The sequence below is a fragment of the Venturia canescens genome, chromosome 3 (assembly GCF_019457755.1).
Source record: "Venturia canescens isolate UGA chromosome 3, ASM1945775v1, whole genome shotgun sequence".
Lineage (NCBI taxonomy): Eukaryota > Metazoa > Arthropoda > Insecta > Hymenoptera > Ichneumonidae > Venturia > Venturia canescens.
Window position 1 is genome coordinate 15,548,176 of NC_057423.1, and position 19,188 is coordinate 15,567,363.

At 36.0% G+C, this 19,188-nt stretch overlaps 3 protein-coding genes across 4 annotated transcripts in view; 1 reads left to right on the top strand and 2 right to left on the bottom strand.

Moving 5' to 3' along the window:
• The first annotated feature begins 1,954 nt into the window (after nt 1–1,954).
• On the top strand, nt 1,955–4,093 carry LOC122407916 (uncharacterized). Its single transcript, XM_043414398.1, has 5 exons — nt 1,955–2,056; nt 2,325–2,486; nt 2,584–2,840; nt 2,920–3,034; nt 3,638–4,093. Exons 1-5 carry the CDS (start codon nt 1,963–1,965, stop codon nt 3,802–3,804), a joined length of 795 nt encoding a protein of 264 aa, XP_043270333.1. The 5' UTR covers nt 1,955–1,962; the 3' UTR covers nt 3,805–4,093.
• On the bottom strand, nt 4,086–7,030 carry LOC122407915 (putative nuclease HARBI1). The gene is made up of 3 exons (XM_043414397.1): nt 5,694–7,030; nt 5,219–5,486; nt 4,086–5,129 (listed from the first exon to the last, which is right to left on the bottom strand). Exons 1-3 carry the CDS (start codon nt 5,831–5,833, stop codon nt 4,608–4,610), a joined length of 930 nt encoding a protein of 309 aa, XP_043270332.1. The 5' UTR covers nt 5,834–7,030; the 3' UTR covers nt 4,086–4,607.
• Nucleotides 7,031–16,722: 9,692 nt separating this feature from the next.
• Nucleotides 16,723–19,188, bottom strand: part of cv-2 (crossveinless 2) — a 35,907-nt gene continuing 33,441 nt past the window's right edge. For both annotated transcript variants that reach the window (XM_043414172.1, XM_043414171.1), the window contains exons 9-11: nt 18,721–19,118; nt 18,031–18,549; nt 16,723–17,777 (exon numbers count right to left, since the gene is read on the bottom strand). In XM_043414172.1, coding sequence (XP_043270107.1) covers nt 18,294–18,549; nt 18,721–19,118 — 654 coding nt within the window. In that variant the 3' untranslated portion in view covers nt 16,723–17,777; nt 18,031–18,293. The remainder of the gene's footprint in view (nt 17,778–18,030; nt 18,550–18,720; nt 19,119–19,188) is intronic.

Here is a 19,188-nt window from a genome sequence, read left to right on the forward strand (position 1 = left end):
TTTTAATGCTGCACGTAATTCAAGTGGTAACTTTTTTCAATTCATTAGAAAATACTTGGCCTCGAATTAATATAATAAATTTTAATGCCGCACGTAAATTAGATGGAATTTTTTTCAGTTGATTTAGCTGTCCGAATCTAATAAGAAGAATGAGGCATCGGTTTCCAAAATGATGTCAAGACCGATTTTTCGGTTTTTTATTTTTTTACTTGTTATTTGATTCTTTTGACACTTAGAAAAATAGATACAGATTAGTTTTTGCTTTAATATAATGTTTTTTCAAGATTTGTAAAATTTTTTTCGAATTGTTCTGTATTTTTTTTTAAAGTTTTTTTTATGGTGGTTATATTTTTTAGAAAATTCGCATATCAGAGCTCAGCTTATTGGGGACCTCCGGAAGAATTTTACTGAAAAGCGATGACGGCGAGCATGATTTGATGATCAGGCGAAAGGATTCGATCTTCGAAGGTGGATACGGGAAATGCTGTGGAAATAGGTGCGACACATTCAACGAGCACCATCAAAGAGAAACATAGTCAACACGAAAATTTTTTATTGTTATTGTTGCAAGTGTATCTGCGTCAGGGAATTTCCTGACGCTACATTGAAGACTTTTGAAAAGAATGAGAAATAGTGCCAACTAGTTTAAGATAAACCAAGATAGTAATACGGAAATACAAATATAATTTTCGAACCAAGCATGCTTTAAATTGAGTCAAGAACAGAAAGTTTTAAACTGAAGCAGATAAAACTGTTTTCTGCTATGCCGATCAGAAATTACGAAATGATTGTTTCGTTGATTCCTACGATTCGATAAATTGTTACATGGTGGTGATGGTTATGGATTATCATTTGCACCCAATTGTGAAATATGTGGCTGATGCAATGGCAAAAAATATAGAAAAAAAAACTCGAAACTAGACAATTCTCTTAGAAAAAGTTGCATAGAGAAGAAAAATCTCGACCGAAGTACTTAACGAATTTTCTGTTCTATTCACATAATGGACCTTGATCACGACCTCGCCAGGTACTCAAGACGGAATTTTTTTCTCGTTTTAATTTTTTTCGTTAGAAATTTTGTGTCGAATTTTTTTTCCACACGTATTTAATCTAATTCTCTAATTCTGGCTATGTGAAGCTACCGTGACCCACTAATGCAATGTAAGATTCTTCAATCAATGTTGATAAGTTTTTATGTATTTGACTTGTCTCGCGTTGATATATTAAAATTCTCTGAAACTTTTCGTGAATGTAAAACTCATTGACACAAAATTCGTGGGTTTTTTTTTTAAATAATTTTTTTATACTTCGTGTGGAAGATATTTTTTGTAAGATTTACTTATTTCCATAATCTATAAACGGCAATCGGAGCGAGGTTGATATTCCGAATATTCAATGCTCCAACGGCTCTATCCTCCGAATTTTTCAAACCTGAAATTACATGTTTCGTAAAGATTATGCCAACGAAAGCCTACCTTGTTGATTGTAAATAATGTAGAAGGGTACAAGTACCGATAAAAAGAAGTCACAAATACGATTTCTCTATAAGGTAATCTTCAGAAAAAATATAAAAAAGACGAAAGCTGTACTCGAACGACCAGTAATACGATTTACGAAACTCCGAATATATAATATTTAGCATATTATGAAAGTCCGACATTTTTATTGTCGAAAATCAGATATATCAGAGAGTTTAAATAATATAACAAAGGCTCATGAAAGATTCATCAGGTTCACGAAAGTTTTGAACTCCAAAATTCATGGGTGCGTTCCACTTATCGTCCGTAACGCTCGCAGCGCCCGAAAACCGGTCCACATAACGACCGTGGTCGCTGCGGTCGTGGTTGAAACGTCACTCATGACGTCACTCTTTTCGACCACGCTGTGCCCACTTCGCCCGTTCAAGATTCATGGGTCAGCGTGGGTTTTCATCGAAAAACGCGGCAAATTATAAGTGTAGTGATGGCAACGAAAAATATTACTTTTTTAAATTCCGAAACGGGTGAACAAGTCGAAATAGTTTTATCAATAGAAGATGCAAAGCGTGCTGAACAAGGTAAATACTATTTGTTTTTACACATGAATTGAAAAGAAAATTCTTAACCTCACTTTTATTGATGGAATGGGTTTGCAAAAATTCTCTCAAATATTTACATAAACATTTTCTAATATAATACTCAAATGACGAGACTCAAAATAACATAAATTTGTGACACTTCCAAGTAAGAAATCTTGATGTATTGAAATGAAAAAAGATGAGCCGACAAAATTATAACATCATAATTTATATCCTAACAATAGCAAATGATGACTTTCAATTTCAGATTTAGCATTCGCCACAACGCTGATGCACGCAGCTTTACAGGAAAAAGAGAATAATAATACAAACGTACAAGAATCTGTGGATGCACAACTACTATCTGGAAGTGCTCTTAACGAAAGTAACCAAATATTGGAAGAAAGTGCGATCAACAGTGAGGATAATGGTACGCAAGTATAGTTTTCAATTAATTTTCATTACATTTCTATTTCATTTAGAAGTTTTATTGATTTGTACTGACAGGAATCGCATTTTTATTCTAGGATTATATCGATGGATGTCACCGATGGTGCTATTGTTGCTTGACACCTACAGTCAAAATGAAGAAAAATTTTCAAATGGAAAATATTCCCAAAAAAAGGTTTGGGAGGAGATAGCTGATGTGATGAGGGAGAAAATCCCATCGATCACAGGTCCGCAATGCGCTGCGAAAATGCGGAGTTTGAAAAAAACATTTAAAAGTATTAAAGATCATAACGGAAAATCCGGCAATGACAGGCGAACTTGGCCGTTTTATGAGGTAATAATCTTTTTCTACTTATTATCTTTATTTATTAATTTTCTATTTTCATACATGAATGGACATATTTTATTGTTAGAATATGGAGCGCATTTTTGAAAAAAAAACATGGTTTTCACCAGTGGCCATCGCATCCTCTTCAGGACTTTCGACTCGCAAAAACGACGATTTAAACAGCGGAGAATCATCTAGTTGTACGTATATGCCTTATTAGTTAATGTAATTTTATGAGATATCAATAATGAGAAATTTCATAAAAAATTTGCATAAGCTTTCTTTGATTTCACATGCACATGCGTGTTAAATTTGAGAAGGCTTAAGTATGTAGAAATCGAGATGTAAAGGTGATTGTGCTCTGAGAGTAAAATCAAAGTATTTTCTCAGCTTTTTTTACGTTTTTAATTGAAAATTGCAGTTTTAAACAGACACTTTTATGAGAGAATAATTAAAAAAAATTGATACATCTGAATATGGCGTCATGGAAACTTTATGCAAATTTTTAACAAAAATTCAATGTAAAGGATATCACAGTATAACTACTTTCATTGATAAAAATTACAAATTCTTGCACCATTCTACGAGAAAGTGTGTCTAATTTTCATTAATAAATACTCTAATTTTTACATGGTTTGACCTTGTCAAAAATTACTTACATTTTTTTATACATATCATACTTCCATTCATCTGACGTTGAATTTATTGTATATTGTTCATTAGTCAATTCGCGACAACTTTTTTAAATAAAATAAAACACTTAATAAAATTACAGACTGTTTAACAAATTCATCACTTTTCAGCGCCATCTCCTGCCACCGTTAAAACAGGAAGCGTAGCCAGTCTACTGAAAAAAAGATTAGCGCAAAAAGAAGACGAAGAGAAAGCTCGCGCCAAACGACATAAGGAACGTATAGAGATGGATGAAAAATTCCTTGCAATTCTATCGAAATTTACCGATCAAAAATAACCTGCATAGATAGAAAAGTAGTAGTGCAAAAATCTTTTCCTTCTCCTTTTTAAAAATGACGAACATTTAATAAGTTTCGTTGGACAAAGACTGTTTTGTAGCATTTTAATAACTGCGCAGCAGTAATCTTTACTTTTTTATTTTTATTTCTATAACTATTACTATTAAGTTTCTATAAAAAAATCTAATGTTTTTCATTAAACATTTGTGATACTAAAGTCATATGAAATATTATAGATTTTTAAGTTTTGTTGAGAAGGGATTGCTGCACCTTTCCCATGATTTCATATCTTTTATTTATTTTTCATTTTTATCACTATAACCGTGATGACTAATTGTCTTTTAAAAAAAAGCCTATTGTTTTTTATGTATCGTTTGTAATATAAAATGTGATATGTTTCTAATAAACAATAAATAAATATTATGACTGTTAATGAAAAATAAATTCGCATTGATTTCCTATTGACTCTTCTCTTTGGTAAGTTTCGTGTATATAGAGTGGATGGAAGGTAGCAATAAAGCGGGTGTTTGGATCGAAAAAAGTATTTGCTTCAGTAATACAGATAAAAAAATGGTGGTAAAAAAAATGTCATTGGCACTTTTTAAATAATTATATTTTATTCATATCTAATAATTCTATTACATATCGAATTATAATTAAAAATTCGAATACCAACAATTATCCAGGTACAAATGAACACTCTTAGAAGTATTAAACAAATTTTCAAATGAATGAGAATGCAAAATTACCAAATTGTAACAAAATTAAACAAACCGATTTACAAAGTTTAACAAAATTTAATTCACCTAAGATTTTCCATAATCATATTTCTTTTATGGATTGCAGAATTTTGCCTCAGTGGGGGAAAAACATCATCATTTTCGCTGTTTTCGTTCGCATTTTCAGGTATCACGGCAACAACTAGCTCATCTTTGCGTAATATGCAAATGTTATGCACTACACAGCAGGCCACAATGTATTCAGCGATCAAATCGACTCTAGTCATCGGCAGACAATTTAATAAGCTCCTCATTCGTCCTTTCAATAATCCAATGCATCTTTCTACTGATACTCTAGCTGCTGATTGTCGGTAGTTGAAGTTTTCCTGTTTCCGCGTGAGGTATCCATTATTTCGAAAGGGTGTTAGAAGATGTTGATGCAATTCATATGCAGCATCTCCCACGAGGTGGCTGTTGGATGGAAATCTCTCGTCATCATTCAAGAACTGCGATACTTCTGATAAACGAAAGATTCGTTGATCATGCACAGAGCCAGGATATCCAGTGTAACAATTTGTTATTATGCATCTGTGATCGCATACCAACTAAACAGAAAAAACGTGAATTACATAGCATAAAATAAAACAAAATATAAGTAAGATTTGACAGTTTTGTGAAATTAAAAAATGATTACCTGCAATTGGATTGAATGGTATCCTTTTCGGTTAATGTAAGATACCGCATCCTCTTTCGGAGCAATGATATGAATATGGGTACCATCGATTGCTCCGATAACTTTTGGGAACCCACTGCTTTCTTCAAATCCTTGCATGATTGCTTGAGCTTGATCTCCTGCAGGCCATTTTATAAATAATGGAGCACGCTTGAATAATGCATGTGTAACTCTCCGTACAGCTCGAATCGCAGTCGCTCTTCCAACGTTGAAACGATCACAGACAGATCTGTAACACAACATATTTGGAAAATTTTAATGATTCCATTGGTGAAAATGTTTACACACTATCTGATTCATAAAAAATGTTTTTTTCTGTGGAAGAGAAAAATTGATATAATCTTAACCCTTCGAGTGCACACTTCTTGCGTCATCCATATGCTTATGGAGTCTTAATGACACCATATGCACTCGAAGGGTTGAAGTAATTCATTACCTGTATGAATCGGGGGTGGCCATCTTCCAAAGAGCTATCATTAGCTGCGTTTGTGATGGAATAGTAGGACAACCCTTGATTTTTCTTAATAAATCTTGTTCTATGATTTGATGGAGGTATTGAAATGTAGCTCTTGACATTCTGCAAACAATTGACCAAAAAGTAATTGAAAGTAGTTAACCTGCGATCAACTTAAGACACATTTTAAAAAATACCAACCTGAAATGACTTTTAAACTCCCGATCCGTATAATTAGTAATTACATCCTCATAACCTACGATTCGTGTGCATAAATGTCGTTCTCCTCTCTCCAGTGAAGCTTCCCACATGTCATCCGAACTTGATGAGCTTTCAGATTCATCAGTTATTTTTCGTTTCATTAAAACTGTACTCACAAATTCACTCTTATCCATTTTCTTTCTAATACTCCAATTTTTACCCCAATTTGAGATTTTAATTGTCACTTGAAATTTCGCACAAAACAATATGGCCGGACGTTTGCTACCACATGAGCCACATGAGCGTTCCACATAAAATTTTCGCCCGTGGCGCCAGCAGTTAGTGGAACGAGATTTTGATCGTCGCGAGCGAGAGCGTTGTGGGCGATAAGTGGAACGCACCCCATATGTCTGATCATCTTATTTTCCAAAAACTGCAGTTCAAACAACTTAACATTCCAAAAAAGAACGTTCAGAACACGTCCAAAATTTCGAAAACTCATTCGTAACGCAGATAGCAAGTAGGCTTGACGCGTTTAGATGGCAGCTAGCACCACTAGATTTTCGGTCGTCCAGGAAAAAAATTTCGAAGTTTTGACCTTTCGAGGTAGTGTCATTTCGGAGTTTTGATCTATGGAAATTTCATTTTTTCCGAGTTTTGATCATCTTAACCTTTTATTTGTGAAGATAAAATGCATGAATTATATTCTATTAAATGATTATTCGATATTCTGATTTTCGAAACTTTCCCCTGTACGAAGTTCAGCCCTTCATGAACCTAACTTTCCAGGCCAATAATTTTCCTGAATATTGGACTTTCTGGTTATAGGAAGTCGATAGTTGGTTTTGTCTTATGTTTTCGTGTCGACGTTATATTAGTAGGTCTTGACTGAAAACTTGTCTGAAAATGACTTTTATTATTTTATATCACGCGGTACGTAAATGGACGCTTTTGCGTACGCTGCGCGTACACAAAACCCTCATTTCCGCACCTCGTAATATAAAATTTCGTATAACACGCGTACGAAAAACTTTTTCGTCCTAGTATTATAATGTACTATTAATTCTAGGTGTATTTTTTAAACTTCAAAAAGTAAAAAAGGCACGCCAAGTATTAAAAGGTTTTAAAAATAGTTTTAAAAATGATTTTCTATTTTTGCATTGTCAATAAAAAAATATGAAAAAATTATTAACTATGAAAAAATATGAGATCTATTGTAACATATACAGTGAATGAATTACGTTTCCTATAAGAATTCAGAATTTTGGAAATAAAAAAAATAATGAGATGATTTTCTAACGTAGCCAAGTAAAGTGAATGAATTAAGGTTCCTGTGGAATTCATTCGTGTACACTTTTAGCCCTAATCAAGAGACGCGGTAGCGGCTCGACGCCAAGTATTAAAAGGAAAATCAGCAGCGCGTAAAGAAAAAGCCAGCGCGAGCCCTGCCGCACTCTTATATACGCGAATATGCCGATTTTTGACGTCACAGAGTTTTCAAACGGCGCTTGCGGACAAACCATATTATTAAAAAATCTAAAAATTGGTGAGAATTTTTTTTCGATTTTTCCCTTTCCATTGGTCTTTGTTGGAAGTAAATCCATTCAGTCATTCCCGAAATATGTCTCTTTAAAGAATTGAGACCGAACGCTTTACGATAAATTTCATTTCTTAGAGACAGAGAGGCGTAAGTTGAGCATGTTTACGTTCGGACTTACGGCCTTTGCAGGCCTGGTATACATTTCTCGGCTCTCCTGTCACACAGTACGCTAAACGCGGCTACCCCCTCTCTTGCGCGTCGCCGAGCGAGAGAGACAGAGAATGTGCGGACAGCGGGGGCAATACCAGCTCCTGGCTTACGCATAACTCGTATTATTATATAATATATATTTTATTTATTAATAAATAATAAAATATATTATAATAAATATTTTATTATAATTAATGTATAATACAATATATATATTATATTATACAATATATAATATAATATAATAATAGTATAATAAAATGAAAAAATATAATAATAAAAATAAAATTAAATAATAAATAACAAAAATAAAAAAATATAAAATCCTGGTCGACGCCGCTGGATTTTTCGAGTATGGCTAGGTCGACGACCCTATAGTATTTTATGTCCGGATATATTCCTCCATGGCTTTCGTCGTCTAGGTATGTTTTTTCATGGTTTTCGAGGTCTGGGTCGACGGCTCCTTAGTTTTCGATGTCCAGGTATGTTTCTCCATGGTTTTCGTGGTCTCGGATAATTCCTCCATGGATTTCGATGTCTAGGTATATTCCTCCATGGTTTCTGATGTGAGAGTGTATTTCCCCATAGTTTTTAATGTCCAAGTGTATTTCTCTATTATTTTTGATGTCTAGGTATATTCCTCCATGGCTTTCGCGTTCGAGGTCGACGGCTCCACAGTTTTCGATATCCAGGTATGTTTCTCCATGGTTTTCGTGGTCTAAGTATGTTTCTTCATGGTTTTCGCGGTTGAGGTCGACGGCTCCACAGTTTTCGATGTCTAAGGTATGTTTCTCCATGGTTTTCGTGGTCTAGGATAATTTCTCCATGGGTTTCGATGTCTAGGTATATTCCTCCATGGTTTCTGATGTCCAGGTGTATTTCTCCATAGTTTCGGATATCCAGGTATATTTCTCCATAGTTTTTAACGCCTAAGTATATTCCTCCATGGTTTTGAATGTCCACGTGAATTTCTCCATATTTCTTGATATCTAGATATATTCCTCCATGGTTTTCGTGGACTAGGCATGTTTCTTCATGGTTTTCGTGGTCGAGGGCGACGGCTCCACAGTTTTCGATGTCCGAGTATGTTTCTCCATGGTTTTCGTGGTCTAGGATAATTCTTCCATGGGTTTTGCTGTCTAGGTATATTCCTCCATGGGTTTTGCTGTCTAGGTATATTCCTCCATGGTTTTCAATGTCTAGTCATGTTTCTTCATGGTTTTCGTGGTCCAGGTATATTCCTCCGTGGTTTTCGATGTATGGATATGTTTTTCCATGGTTTTCGTGGTCTAAGTAGATTCCTTCATGGTTTTCGCAGTCGAGGTCGACGGCTCTACAGTTTTCGATGTCCAGGTAGTTTCTCTCGGGTTTTCGTGGTCTAAGATAATTCCTCCATGGGTTTCGATGTCCAGGTATGTTCCTCCATGGTTTTCAATGTCTAGACATGTTCCTTCATGGTTTTCGATGTATGGATATGTTTCTCCATGGTTTTCGTGGTCTAGATAGATTCCTCCAAGGTTTTCGTGGTCTAGATATGTTTCTTCATAGTTTTCGCAGTCGAGGTCAACGGCTCCACAGTTTTTGATGTCCAGGTATGTTTCTCTCGGGTTTTCGTGGTCTAGGATAATTCCTCCATGGATTTCGATGTCTAGGTATGTTCCTCCATGGATTTCGATGTCTAGGTATGTTCCTCCATGGTTTTCTATGTCTAGACATGTTTCTCCATGGTTTTCGATGTAAAGATATATTTCTCCATGGTTTCGTGGTCTAGGTAGATTCCTTCATGGTTTTCGTGGTCTAGGTATGTTTCTTCATGGTTTTCGCTGTCGAGATCGACGACTCCACAGTTTTTGAGGTCCAGGTATGTTTCTCTCGGGTTTTCGTGGTCTAGGATAATTCCTCCATAGGTTTCGATGTCTAGGTATATTCCTCCATGGTTTTCAATGTCTAGACATGTTTCTTCATGGTTTTCGTGGTCCAGGTATAGTCCTCCGTGGTTTTCGATGTATGGATATGTTTCTCCATGGTTTTCGTGGTCTAGGTGGATTCCTCCATGGTTTTCGTGGTCTAGGTAGATTCCTCTATGGTTTCGTGGTCGAGGTATTTTTCTTCATGGTTTTCGTAGTTGAGGTCGACGGCTCTACAGTTTTCCATGTCCAGGTATGTTTCTCTCGGGTTTTCGTGGTCTAAGATAATTCTTCCATGGTTTTCGATGTCTAGGTATGTTCCTCCATGGTTTTCAATGTATGCATATGTTTCTCCATGGTTTTGGTGATCTAGATAGATTCCTTCATGGTTTTCGTGGTCTAGGTATGTTTCTTCATAGTTTTCGCAGTCGAGGTCAACGGCTCCACAGTTTTTGATGTCCAGGTATGTTTCTCTCGGGTTTTCGTGGTCTAGGATAATTCCTCCATGGATTTCGATGTCTAGGTATGTTCCTCCATGGTTTTCTATGTCTAGACATGTTTCTCCATGGTTTTCGTGGTCCAGGTATATTCCTCCATGATTTTCGATGTAAAGATATATTTCTCCATGGTTTCGTGGTCTAGGTAGATTCCTTCATGGTTTTCGTGGTCTAGGTATGTTTCTTCATGGTTTTCGCTGTCGAGATCGACGACTCCACAGTTTTTGAGGTCCAGGTATGTTTCTCTCGGGTTTTCGTGGTCTAGGATAATTCCTCCATAGGTTTCGATGTCTAGGTATATTCCTCCATGGTTTTCAATGTCTAGACATGTTTCTTCATGGTTTTCGTGGTCCAGGTATAGTCCTCCGTGGTTTTCGATGTATGGATATGTTTCTCCATGGTTTTCGTGGTCTAGGTGGATTCCTCCATGGTTTTCGTGGTGTAGGTAGATTCCTGTATGGTTTCGTGGTCTAGGTATTTTTCTTCATGGTTTTCGCAGTTGAGGTCGACGGCTCTACAGTTTTCCATGTCCAGGTATGTTTCTCTCGGGTTTTCGTGGTCTAAGATAATTCTTCCATGGTTTTCGATGTCTAGGTATGTTCCTCCATGGTTTTCAATGTATGCATATGTTTCTCCATGGTTTTGGTGATCTAGATAGATTCCTTCATGGTTTTCGTGGTCTAGGTATGTTTCTTCATGGTTTTCGCAGTCAAGGACGACGACTCCACAGTTTTTGATGTCCAGGTATGTTTCTCTCGGGTTTTCGTGGTCTAGGATAATTCCTCTATAGGTTTCGATGTCTAGGTATATTCCTCCATGGTTTTCAATATCTAGGCATGTTCCATCATGGTTTCCGTGGTTCAGGTATATTTCTCCATGGTTTTCGATGTTCGGATATGTTTCTCTATGGTTTTCGTGGTCTAGGTAGATTCCTCCATGGTTTTCGATGTCTACGTGGACAGCTCCATACTGTTCGTTTGCGGGGTATGCTTCTCCTTGGCTTTCGTCGGCTAAGTATGTTTCTACATAGTTTTCGATGTCCAGGTGTATTATTTCATCATTTTTGTTATGTCTAGGTATGTCCCTCCATGGTTTTCGTTTTTTTTTCTTGGTTTTAGTGCGCGAAGTCGCCGGCTTCATAGTTATCGATGTCTAGGTATGTTTCTCGATATTTTTCGTGGTCTAGGTTGACGGCTCAACAGTTTTCGATGGCTAGGTCTGTATTTACATAGTTTTTGTTCTCTAGGTATATTGTTCCATCATTTCCGTGATCTAGGTCGATGGCTCTACAACTTTCGATGTCTAGGTATGTGTTCACAGAGTTTTCAATGCCTAGGTATATTCCTCCATGGTTTCGGATGTCCAGGTATATTTCTCCATAGTTTTCAATGTCTAGGTATGTTCCTTCATGATTTTCGTGGTCCAGGTATATTCCGCCATGGTTTTTGATGCTAAGTCAACAATTCCATACTTTTTGATGAAATGTTTCTCCATGGTTTTCATGGTCTAGGTCGTCGGCTCCATTGTTTTCGATGGCTACGTCGACAGCTTTATGGTTTTCAATGGCTAGGAATATTTCTTCATGGCTTTCGCCGTCTCGGTATGTTTTTCCATGCTTTTCGAGGTCTAGATCAACGGCTCGGCAGTTTTCAATGTCCAGGTATGTTTTCCCATAGTTTTCGTGGACTAGATCGACGACTTCATAGTTTTCACTATCCCGGTCGATAACTTCATAGTTTCCGATGTTGGGGTGAATTTGTCTATGGTTTCCGGTATGAAGGTCAACGGCTCCATAGTTTCCGATGGTGCAGTCAGTTTTTCTAAGGATGACTACGTTGACGACCGCATGGTTTTCGATGTCTAGATTGACGACTGCATGGTTTTCGATATCTTGGTCGATGGTTCTATTGTTTTCGATGTCTAGGTTGGCGATTATAGGGTTTTCGACGTCTAGATGGATGCCTTCATATTTTTCAATATATATTCGACAATTTTATATTTTCCGATATTTAGGTAGACGGTGCAATGGTTTGCAATATATTTCCTCATAGTTATCGATATCTAGATCGGCGATTTAACAGTCTGCATTGAGAAAACATGTTCTTACGTTATAGACGACCATGAACAAATATCGCTGGACACAAATAACTATAAAGCTGTCGTCTGAGATATTAAATAGCATGGAAACGTTTCTTTGGACATTGCAAACCATTGACAGTATCCATGTCAACATGGAATCCATTGAAAGAGAAGAAGTAGAAGAAGATAGTTTCATAAATCAATTTTCCAAATAAACAAATGGAGCTTTCCAAAAAAAGGAATAGAAAATGAAAATATCATCCCATTGCATAGGAATTTCCCAATCTTTCATTATAAAATTCAATATGCTGAATGGATAATCAAAATCGTCACCTTTATTGCTTGTAAAAGGTTTCAACTCACATGAACATAACCGCATAGTTTTCGTCCATCTACATAGAAAAATTGGCTGTGTCGATTGCTTTTGCCACATAGAGAAAAGTACTCAACTTGAAACAAATCGTTTTAAAAATTTTCGTCGAAGACGAGGAATGTATTTTTTTTCTTAAGTAAATATTGTCACGCCTCTAAAAAATAAGTGAAATCAGAAAAAAAAATAATTGACAAAGTAAAAAAAGAACGCCAATTATTAAAAGGTCGCGACCGTAGTTTCCAATAATTTTCTATATTTGCATTATCAATAAAAAACTTCAAAATATAAAAAAAAAATGAGATCGTTTTCTGAAGTTGACAAATACAGTGAATGAAATACAATTCCTATATAGTTGTCACGCTTCGCAAAAAGAAGTGAAATCAGTAAATATTAAAACTTCAAAAAGTAAAAAAGGCACGCCAAGTATTAAAAGGTCGTGACCATTGTTTTAAATGATTTTCTATATTCGCATTTTCAATAAATAAATTTAAAAAAATGTTTAACTGTGAAAAAATATGAGATTTATTGTAACATATACAGTGTATGAATTACGTTTCCTGTAGGAATTTTGAATTTTGGAAATAAAAAAAAATGAGATCATTTTCTAACGTAGCCAAGTACAGTGAATGAATTAAGGTTCTTGTGGAATTCATTCGTGTACACTTTTAGCCCTAATCCCTCACTTATTCAGAAAAATTTTCCAGCAAACGCCACAGAGCAACAAAGGTTTCTCGAATGATTCTGCAATTATTAAGAGATTATCATCTGTTTTTATGCTAGCTCGGGTTATAAACTTAAAACAGTTTACGCGTACAAGTGCATGCATTGTATCTATACGATGTACTGCACAAATTCATTTTCAACATTACACACAAGCTTGGCGTGCATGGTTTTCAATCGGAAGCTCGGCGAAGGAATGCCTCATCCATCCATATATTTGAAGAAATCTTGATGATCCTCTCATGTAATTGTTTTTTAATTTGCCATCCCTTTTCCATCCAACTATTTTATTGAGTAGTTCGACGTGAGATCCCGCGTTGTGTACACAAAGAAAAATATCCATTCTTGACTAGTTTGACTGATAAATTCATTACTCCAAATGTTTCGTATTCAACGCGTTTTCTTTTCTCAAATCAATGTTTACACAACTTACTTTTTTGTTCATCCATTTCAGTACTTGTGTAATTCATCCAATTATCTGCCCATTTGGTAAAAAAATGAGTTTACGGACAAACGAGTGAAAGTGACGCGTGGATAAATTAGAATGCGTATGGGCATGAAAGAATGGCCGTATGTATCCGTACAAGATAAAGGCATATAAAGGGATTGATTGATTTCATTTCTTTATCCGTTCGTTTAATTGTTCAATTTTATCCACAAATTGCACCCATCTGTATTGTTTATCAAATCATTATATAACAGGGCCTCTCATATTTTATTGGGGGATCGGTTTTTTTCACAATCGTTCATACAATACTAATTAATTATTGTTTTCATAGTAAATTTGAACAATTGTCTCTTCCCGAGCTTCCGATTGAAAACCATGCACGCCAAGCTTGTGTGTAATGTTGAAAATGAATTTGTGCAGTACATCGTATAGATACAATGCATGCACTTGTACGCGTAAACTGTTTTAAGTTTATAACCCGAGCTAGCATAAAAACAGATGATAATCTCTTAATAATTGCAGAATCATTCGAGAAACCTTTGTTGCTCTGTGGCGTTTGCTGGAAAATTTTTCTGAATAAGTGAGGGATTAGGGCTAAAAGTGTACACGAATGAATTCCACAAGAACCTTAATTCATTCACTGTACTTGGCTACGTTAGAAAATGATCTCATTTTTTTTTATTTCCAAAATTCAAAATTCCTACAGGAAACGTAATTCATACACTGTATATGTTACAATAAATCTCATATTTTTTCACAGTTAAACATTTTTTTAAATTTCACTCACTTCTACAGGAAAATTTTTCAGCAAGTGTCACAGAGCAACAAAGGTTTCTAAAATGATTCTGCAATCATTAAGAAATTATCATCTACTCCAAACCATGGAGAAACATATCCAGCCATCGAAAACCATGGAGGAATATACCTGGACCACGAAAACCATGAAGGAACATGTCTAGACATTCAAAACCATGAAGGAATATACCTAGACATCAAAACCCTTGCAGGAATTATCCTAGACCACGAAAACCATGGAGGAATATACCTGGACCACGAAAACCATGAAGGAACATATCCAGACATCGAAAACCATGAAGGAATATACATAGACATCAAAACCCATGGAGAAATTATCCTAGACCACGAAAACCATGGAGAAACATACTTGGATATCGACAACTGTGGAGCCGTCGACCTCGACCGCGAAAACCATGAAGAGACATACTTAGACCACGAAAACCATGGAGAAATATACCTTAGACATCAAGAACTATGGAGAAATACACCTGGACATTAAAAATTATGGAGAAATACATCTGCACATCAGAAACCATAGAGAAATATTCCTAAACATCGAAACCCATAGAGAAATTATCCGAGACCACGAAAACCATGGATAAACATACCTGGACATCGAAATCTGTGGAGCCGTCAAACTCGATCGCGAAAACCATGGAGGAATATACCTCGACATCAAGAACTATAGAGAAATACACGTGGACATGAAAAACTATGGAAAAATACACTCGCACATCAGAAACCATGGAGGAATATACCTAGACATAAAAAACTATGGGATCGTCCACCAAAAAATCGGAAATCGCGATAGAATGTACCTAAACCTAGTCCTCCAAAACCCATGAGCTATCGCCCTAGACATCCTCGAAAAATCCAGCGGCGTCGACCAGAATTTTATATTTTTTTATTTTATTATATTATTATCATTTTATATTATATATTAATTATAATAAAATATTTATTATAATAATATTTTATTATTAATTAATATTAATAAATAAAATGTATATTATATAAATATATACATATTTTATGCGCAAACCATGAGCTGGTATTGCCCCCGCTGTGCGCACATTCTCTGTCTCTCTCGCTCGGCGACGCAGAAGGAGAGGGGGTAGCCGCGTTCAGCGTAGTGCGTGACGTAGCGTGTGACAAAACGTAAGAAATCGTGCAAAGGACGTAAGTCCAAACGTAAACTTGCTTAACTTACGCCCGTCTGTCTCTAAGAATTTAAAGTTCCCGAAATGATGGATTTTAAATCACTAACGTTACATATCTCAGGATCGACTGCACGGATTTACTTGCAACAAAAACCAATGGAAAGGGAAAAATCGAAAAAAAATCATCACCAATTTCCAGGTTCTTTCATAAAATGGTTTGTTTATGAGAGCCCTTTGAAAATGCTGTGACGTCATAAAACCGGCATATTCGCGTATATAAGAGTAGCGGCAGGGCTCGCGTTGGCTTTTCTTTTGCGCTGCAGTTTTTCCTTATAATACTTGGCGTCGAGCTGCTACCGCGTCTCTTGATTTGAGTTCAATAATATCTGTTAAATTTAAAAAACTTCGGTATTACAAATTTGCGAGTATATCGAGTACTAACTAGTAATTTCGGAATTTTGAACTTTCTGCCTAAGTTCCAAATTTTTACCCCGCTCCGCAATATAAATCGATTCTCGTAAAGTACGCCCTATATACTCATTGTAAACTAGAAATCAAAGAGAAGATTTGTTCCCGGTTTGGACTATAAATGATCACTATAAAAATACTTTAAAAAATTAAAAAAAGAACGCCAAGTATTAAAAGACTGTGCCCCTAGTTTTGAATGATCTTTACTACATTTTCAGTAAATAAAAATTTTCCTTTCCCATTATTTATTACTAAAATGACATAGTAGTATGATCAAGATAGGAAAAAAAATGAGATCATTCTAGCATAGCCAAGAATTTTGAATAAATTTCGGTTTTTGCAGAGAATCGTGTTACACCTCCAACTGTACCGGCTAAAGAGTTTTGTGACTTCAAGCGTTCCCAGAATGATTTTGCGGTTAAGAGATTGTTATTCTGATTTTATGCACAAATTCACTGTCAAAATTACACACAAACTTAGCGTTTTCAAGATTACGCGAATATAAAAAATAGCAGTAAATGTAATTTAATTAGTCGATCCCGGCTGTGGTTCGTTTTCGGATAGCGGATTTTTCTCATCAACGCAATAAATAAATAAAAATACGAAGCAGTTTGCGTACGCCATGACACCATTTATGCCGGTTACAAAGATGATTTTATCACAAATTGTACACACATTCGTCACAACCCAAGAGACCAGATCCGGATTCACTAAACTTCTCTACTCATACTCATTGCGAAATTTATTTGTCGTAATTTCAACAAAAATTCACGGAGAAATCCGGTAGAACACACGGGAGGAGTATGACACGTGACAGCGATCGTATTTAGTATATAATAGTTATACTTTACTATGGGAGCAGGTCCCACCATCGATTTTGAGTTGGTCACGTGAGCTCGATGACTCTTAAATTTGTGAAAATTACGATATTTCCTTAGGTAGTCCGTTTTGCCTCGGTCTCCCCTATTGTATACATTGTTAAAGTTTTCGAAATAGGAAAAAATAATAAAAAAATCAAATAAAAAGAAAGAAACACTTGAGAGTCTATGGTAATTTCAGCTTTTGAACTGATATCTCAATTATTCGCTGCTCTGCTAAAAAATTTTCATGCTGGGGGACAAGGTTAATGCATTTTAGAACAATCCTCAGTTTCAGATGAGATATAACTTTGTAGCTTCATGTATTTAAAACGAGATATCAACGCAGTATTAAGAAAATGATAGAAAATAATATTATTAATAATAATTCTTATAGTAATAATAAGTAGAGAAATGGAATATGATAAAAATCAAAGAGACATCATAGGTGTGAATTCAATAAAGTCTCGCACAAATTTGTATGTTTATATATACATTTGTGTGGTCCTAAAATCCTAAAATTATTCATAAAAGTATCAACTTTCTTTTGTTTTACGAATTAAGTTTTGTTTTTGTTATTTTTTAGGTGTTGTCGCGATTTTTCGTTAAATACAATTATTCTTTAAAGTACATTCAGCATTCGTTGGTGCGAGGATTAAGAAAGGTGGAACCGAGATGGAATTTTCTTCAGCCTAAGCGAAGAGATCCTTTGTTATCAACACCTGACAAACGATCGTTAACTTTTTTACACTGGGATGTAGATTCTATGCCGCGAGCCTGCTCATCGGCCGAAATACTGCACGGTGCTCTGAAACAGTTTTTAAAAGACGAAAAAAGTCTTTATCATTGCCAAATTGGAATTGAAATTCTGCAACGATTACAAATTGATTCTAGTTTTTTTTTTTTTTTTCCATTCAACGTAAAACGAGTACAGATTTTTGTAGAGTTTCAGAGAATCTATCGTATATTTGACGACTTCCAGTAACGAAATGCTCTGTATCATTATTAGTTTGATAAATTGATTTGACAAATCAATAATTTTTATCTAAAACGAGACTCACCGTTAATGCATATAGACACGAAACGATGACTAGTAAATTCTTGGGACAACACACTCCGTCGTGTTCGGCAGTGTTTCCGGTTGAACGTGAACGACAAAAAAAATTATACTAAAAAAAAGAGATTCTACAATTTTACATCTGTGAGATTGCTTGTCCCTCAATGTGACAAATAAAGAAAAGAAAATCATGATTCGAACGATGCCGAATGCGGAGTAAAGGAGAAAATATAAAAAAATATCGTTTTCATAGTCTCAAGCGCGAATTTAACGGAGACGTCGCCGGATATTAGTCGGTCCTGTCATCGTGTCCCACACGCTACGGCATCGCGTCGATTTTCGCCAATGTGGTAATTGAATTCCGAGCCTCTGACACTCGTGAACGTACGCGACGAACGATTCGCAGTAACAGTTTTCCGTGGGACATTCGCACATGTCTTGAAGGCACGATTTGTAATACATCGTGGGATTCACCTTTTTGTGGCAGGCGTCAAATATTTGCGATCTAAGACGATTGCACAGTCTGAAAAGTAGAATATGAAAAAATGAATTGATGAAAATGGCCGAAGCTTTGGAGAGTGGAATAATTCGATTGTCGAATGATTAAGATTTTGACGGTTGAATTATAGTTATTCCTGATAAAAATGGCACAGACAAATGGATGACGTTCAAAGAAAATTAAACAAGCTTTTACTTGTGATCCTTTCGACCCCGACATCTTCGTTCGCGATCAACGTTTGTACCCGGACGAGCACGGGTGCACGATTTTTTCGAACCCACTGCCCAAGACTGTCCAAAGGCGTGTGAATCTTGAAGTACGCGTCCACGTCGCGTTGTAAAATCATCCTTCGGTAACAGATTAAAATTGCCACACAGGCCACAAAGCTTCCCTCGGTAAGTCGTTGGAACGGAGACCTCGATGAAACTTATGCCGTCCCATAGCACTTTAACCCCGATATGAGTGCTCACAAGTATGCTGTCCATCGTTCGATTGATGTCGATTCTGTTTGGCTCTCTGTATGGCACGTCAATCTTCATACCGTTCACTTTGACCCTCATTTTTTGACCGAGATTGATCCTCATATCACCGATCTATCGTTCAAGACCAAGGAACAAATTTAATTACCGGATGTCCAAAATTCAATGTTTATATTGGTAAGCA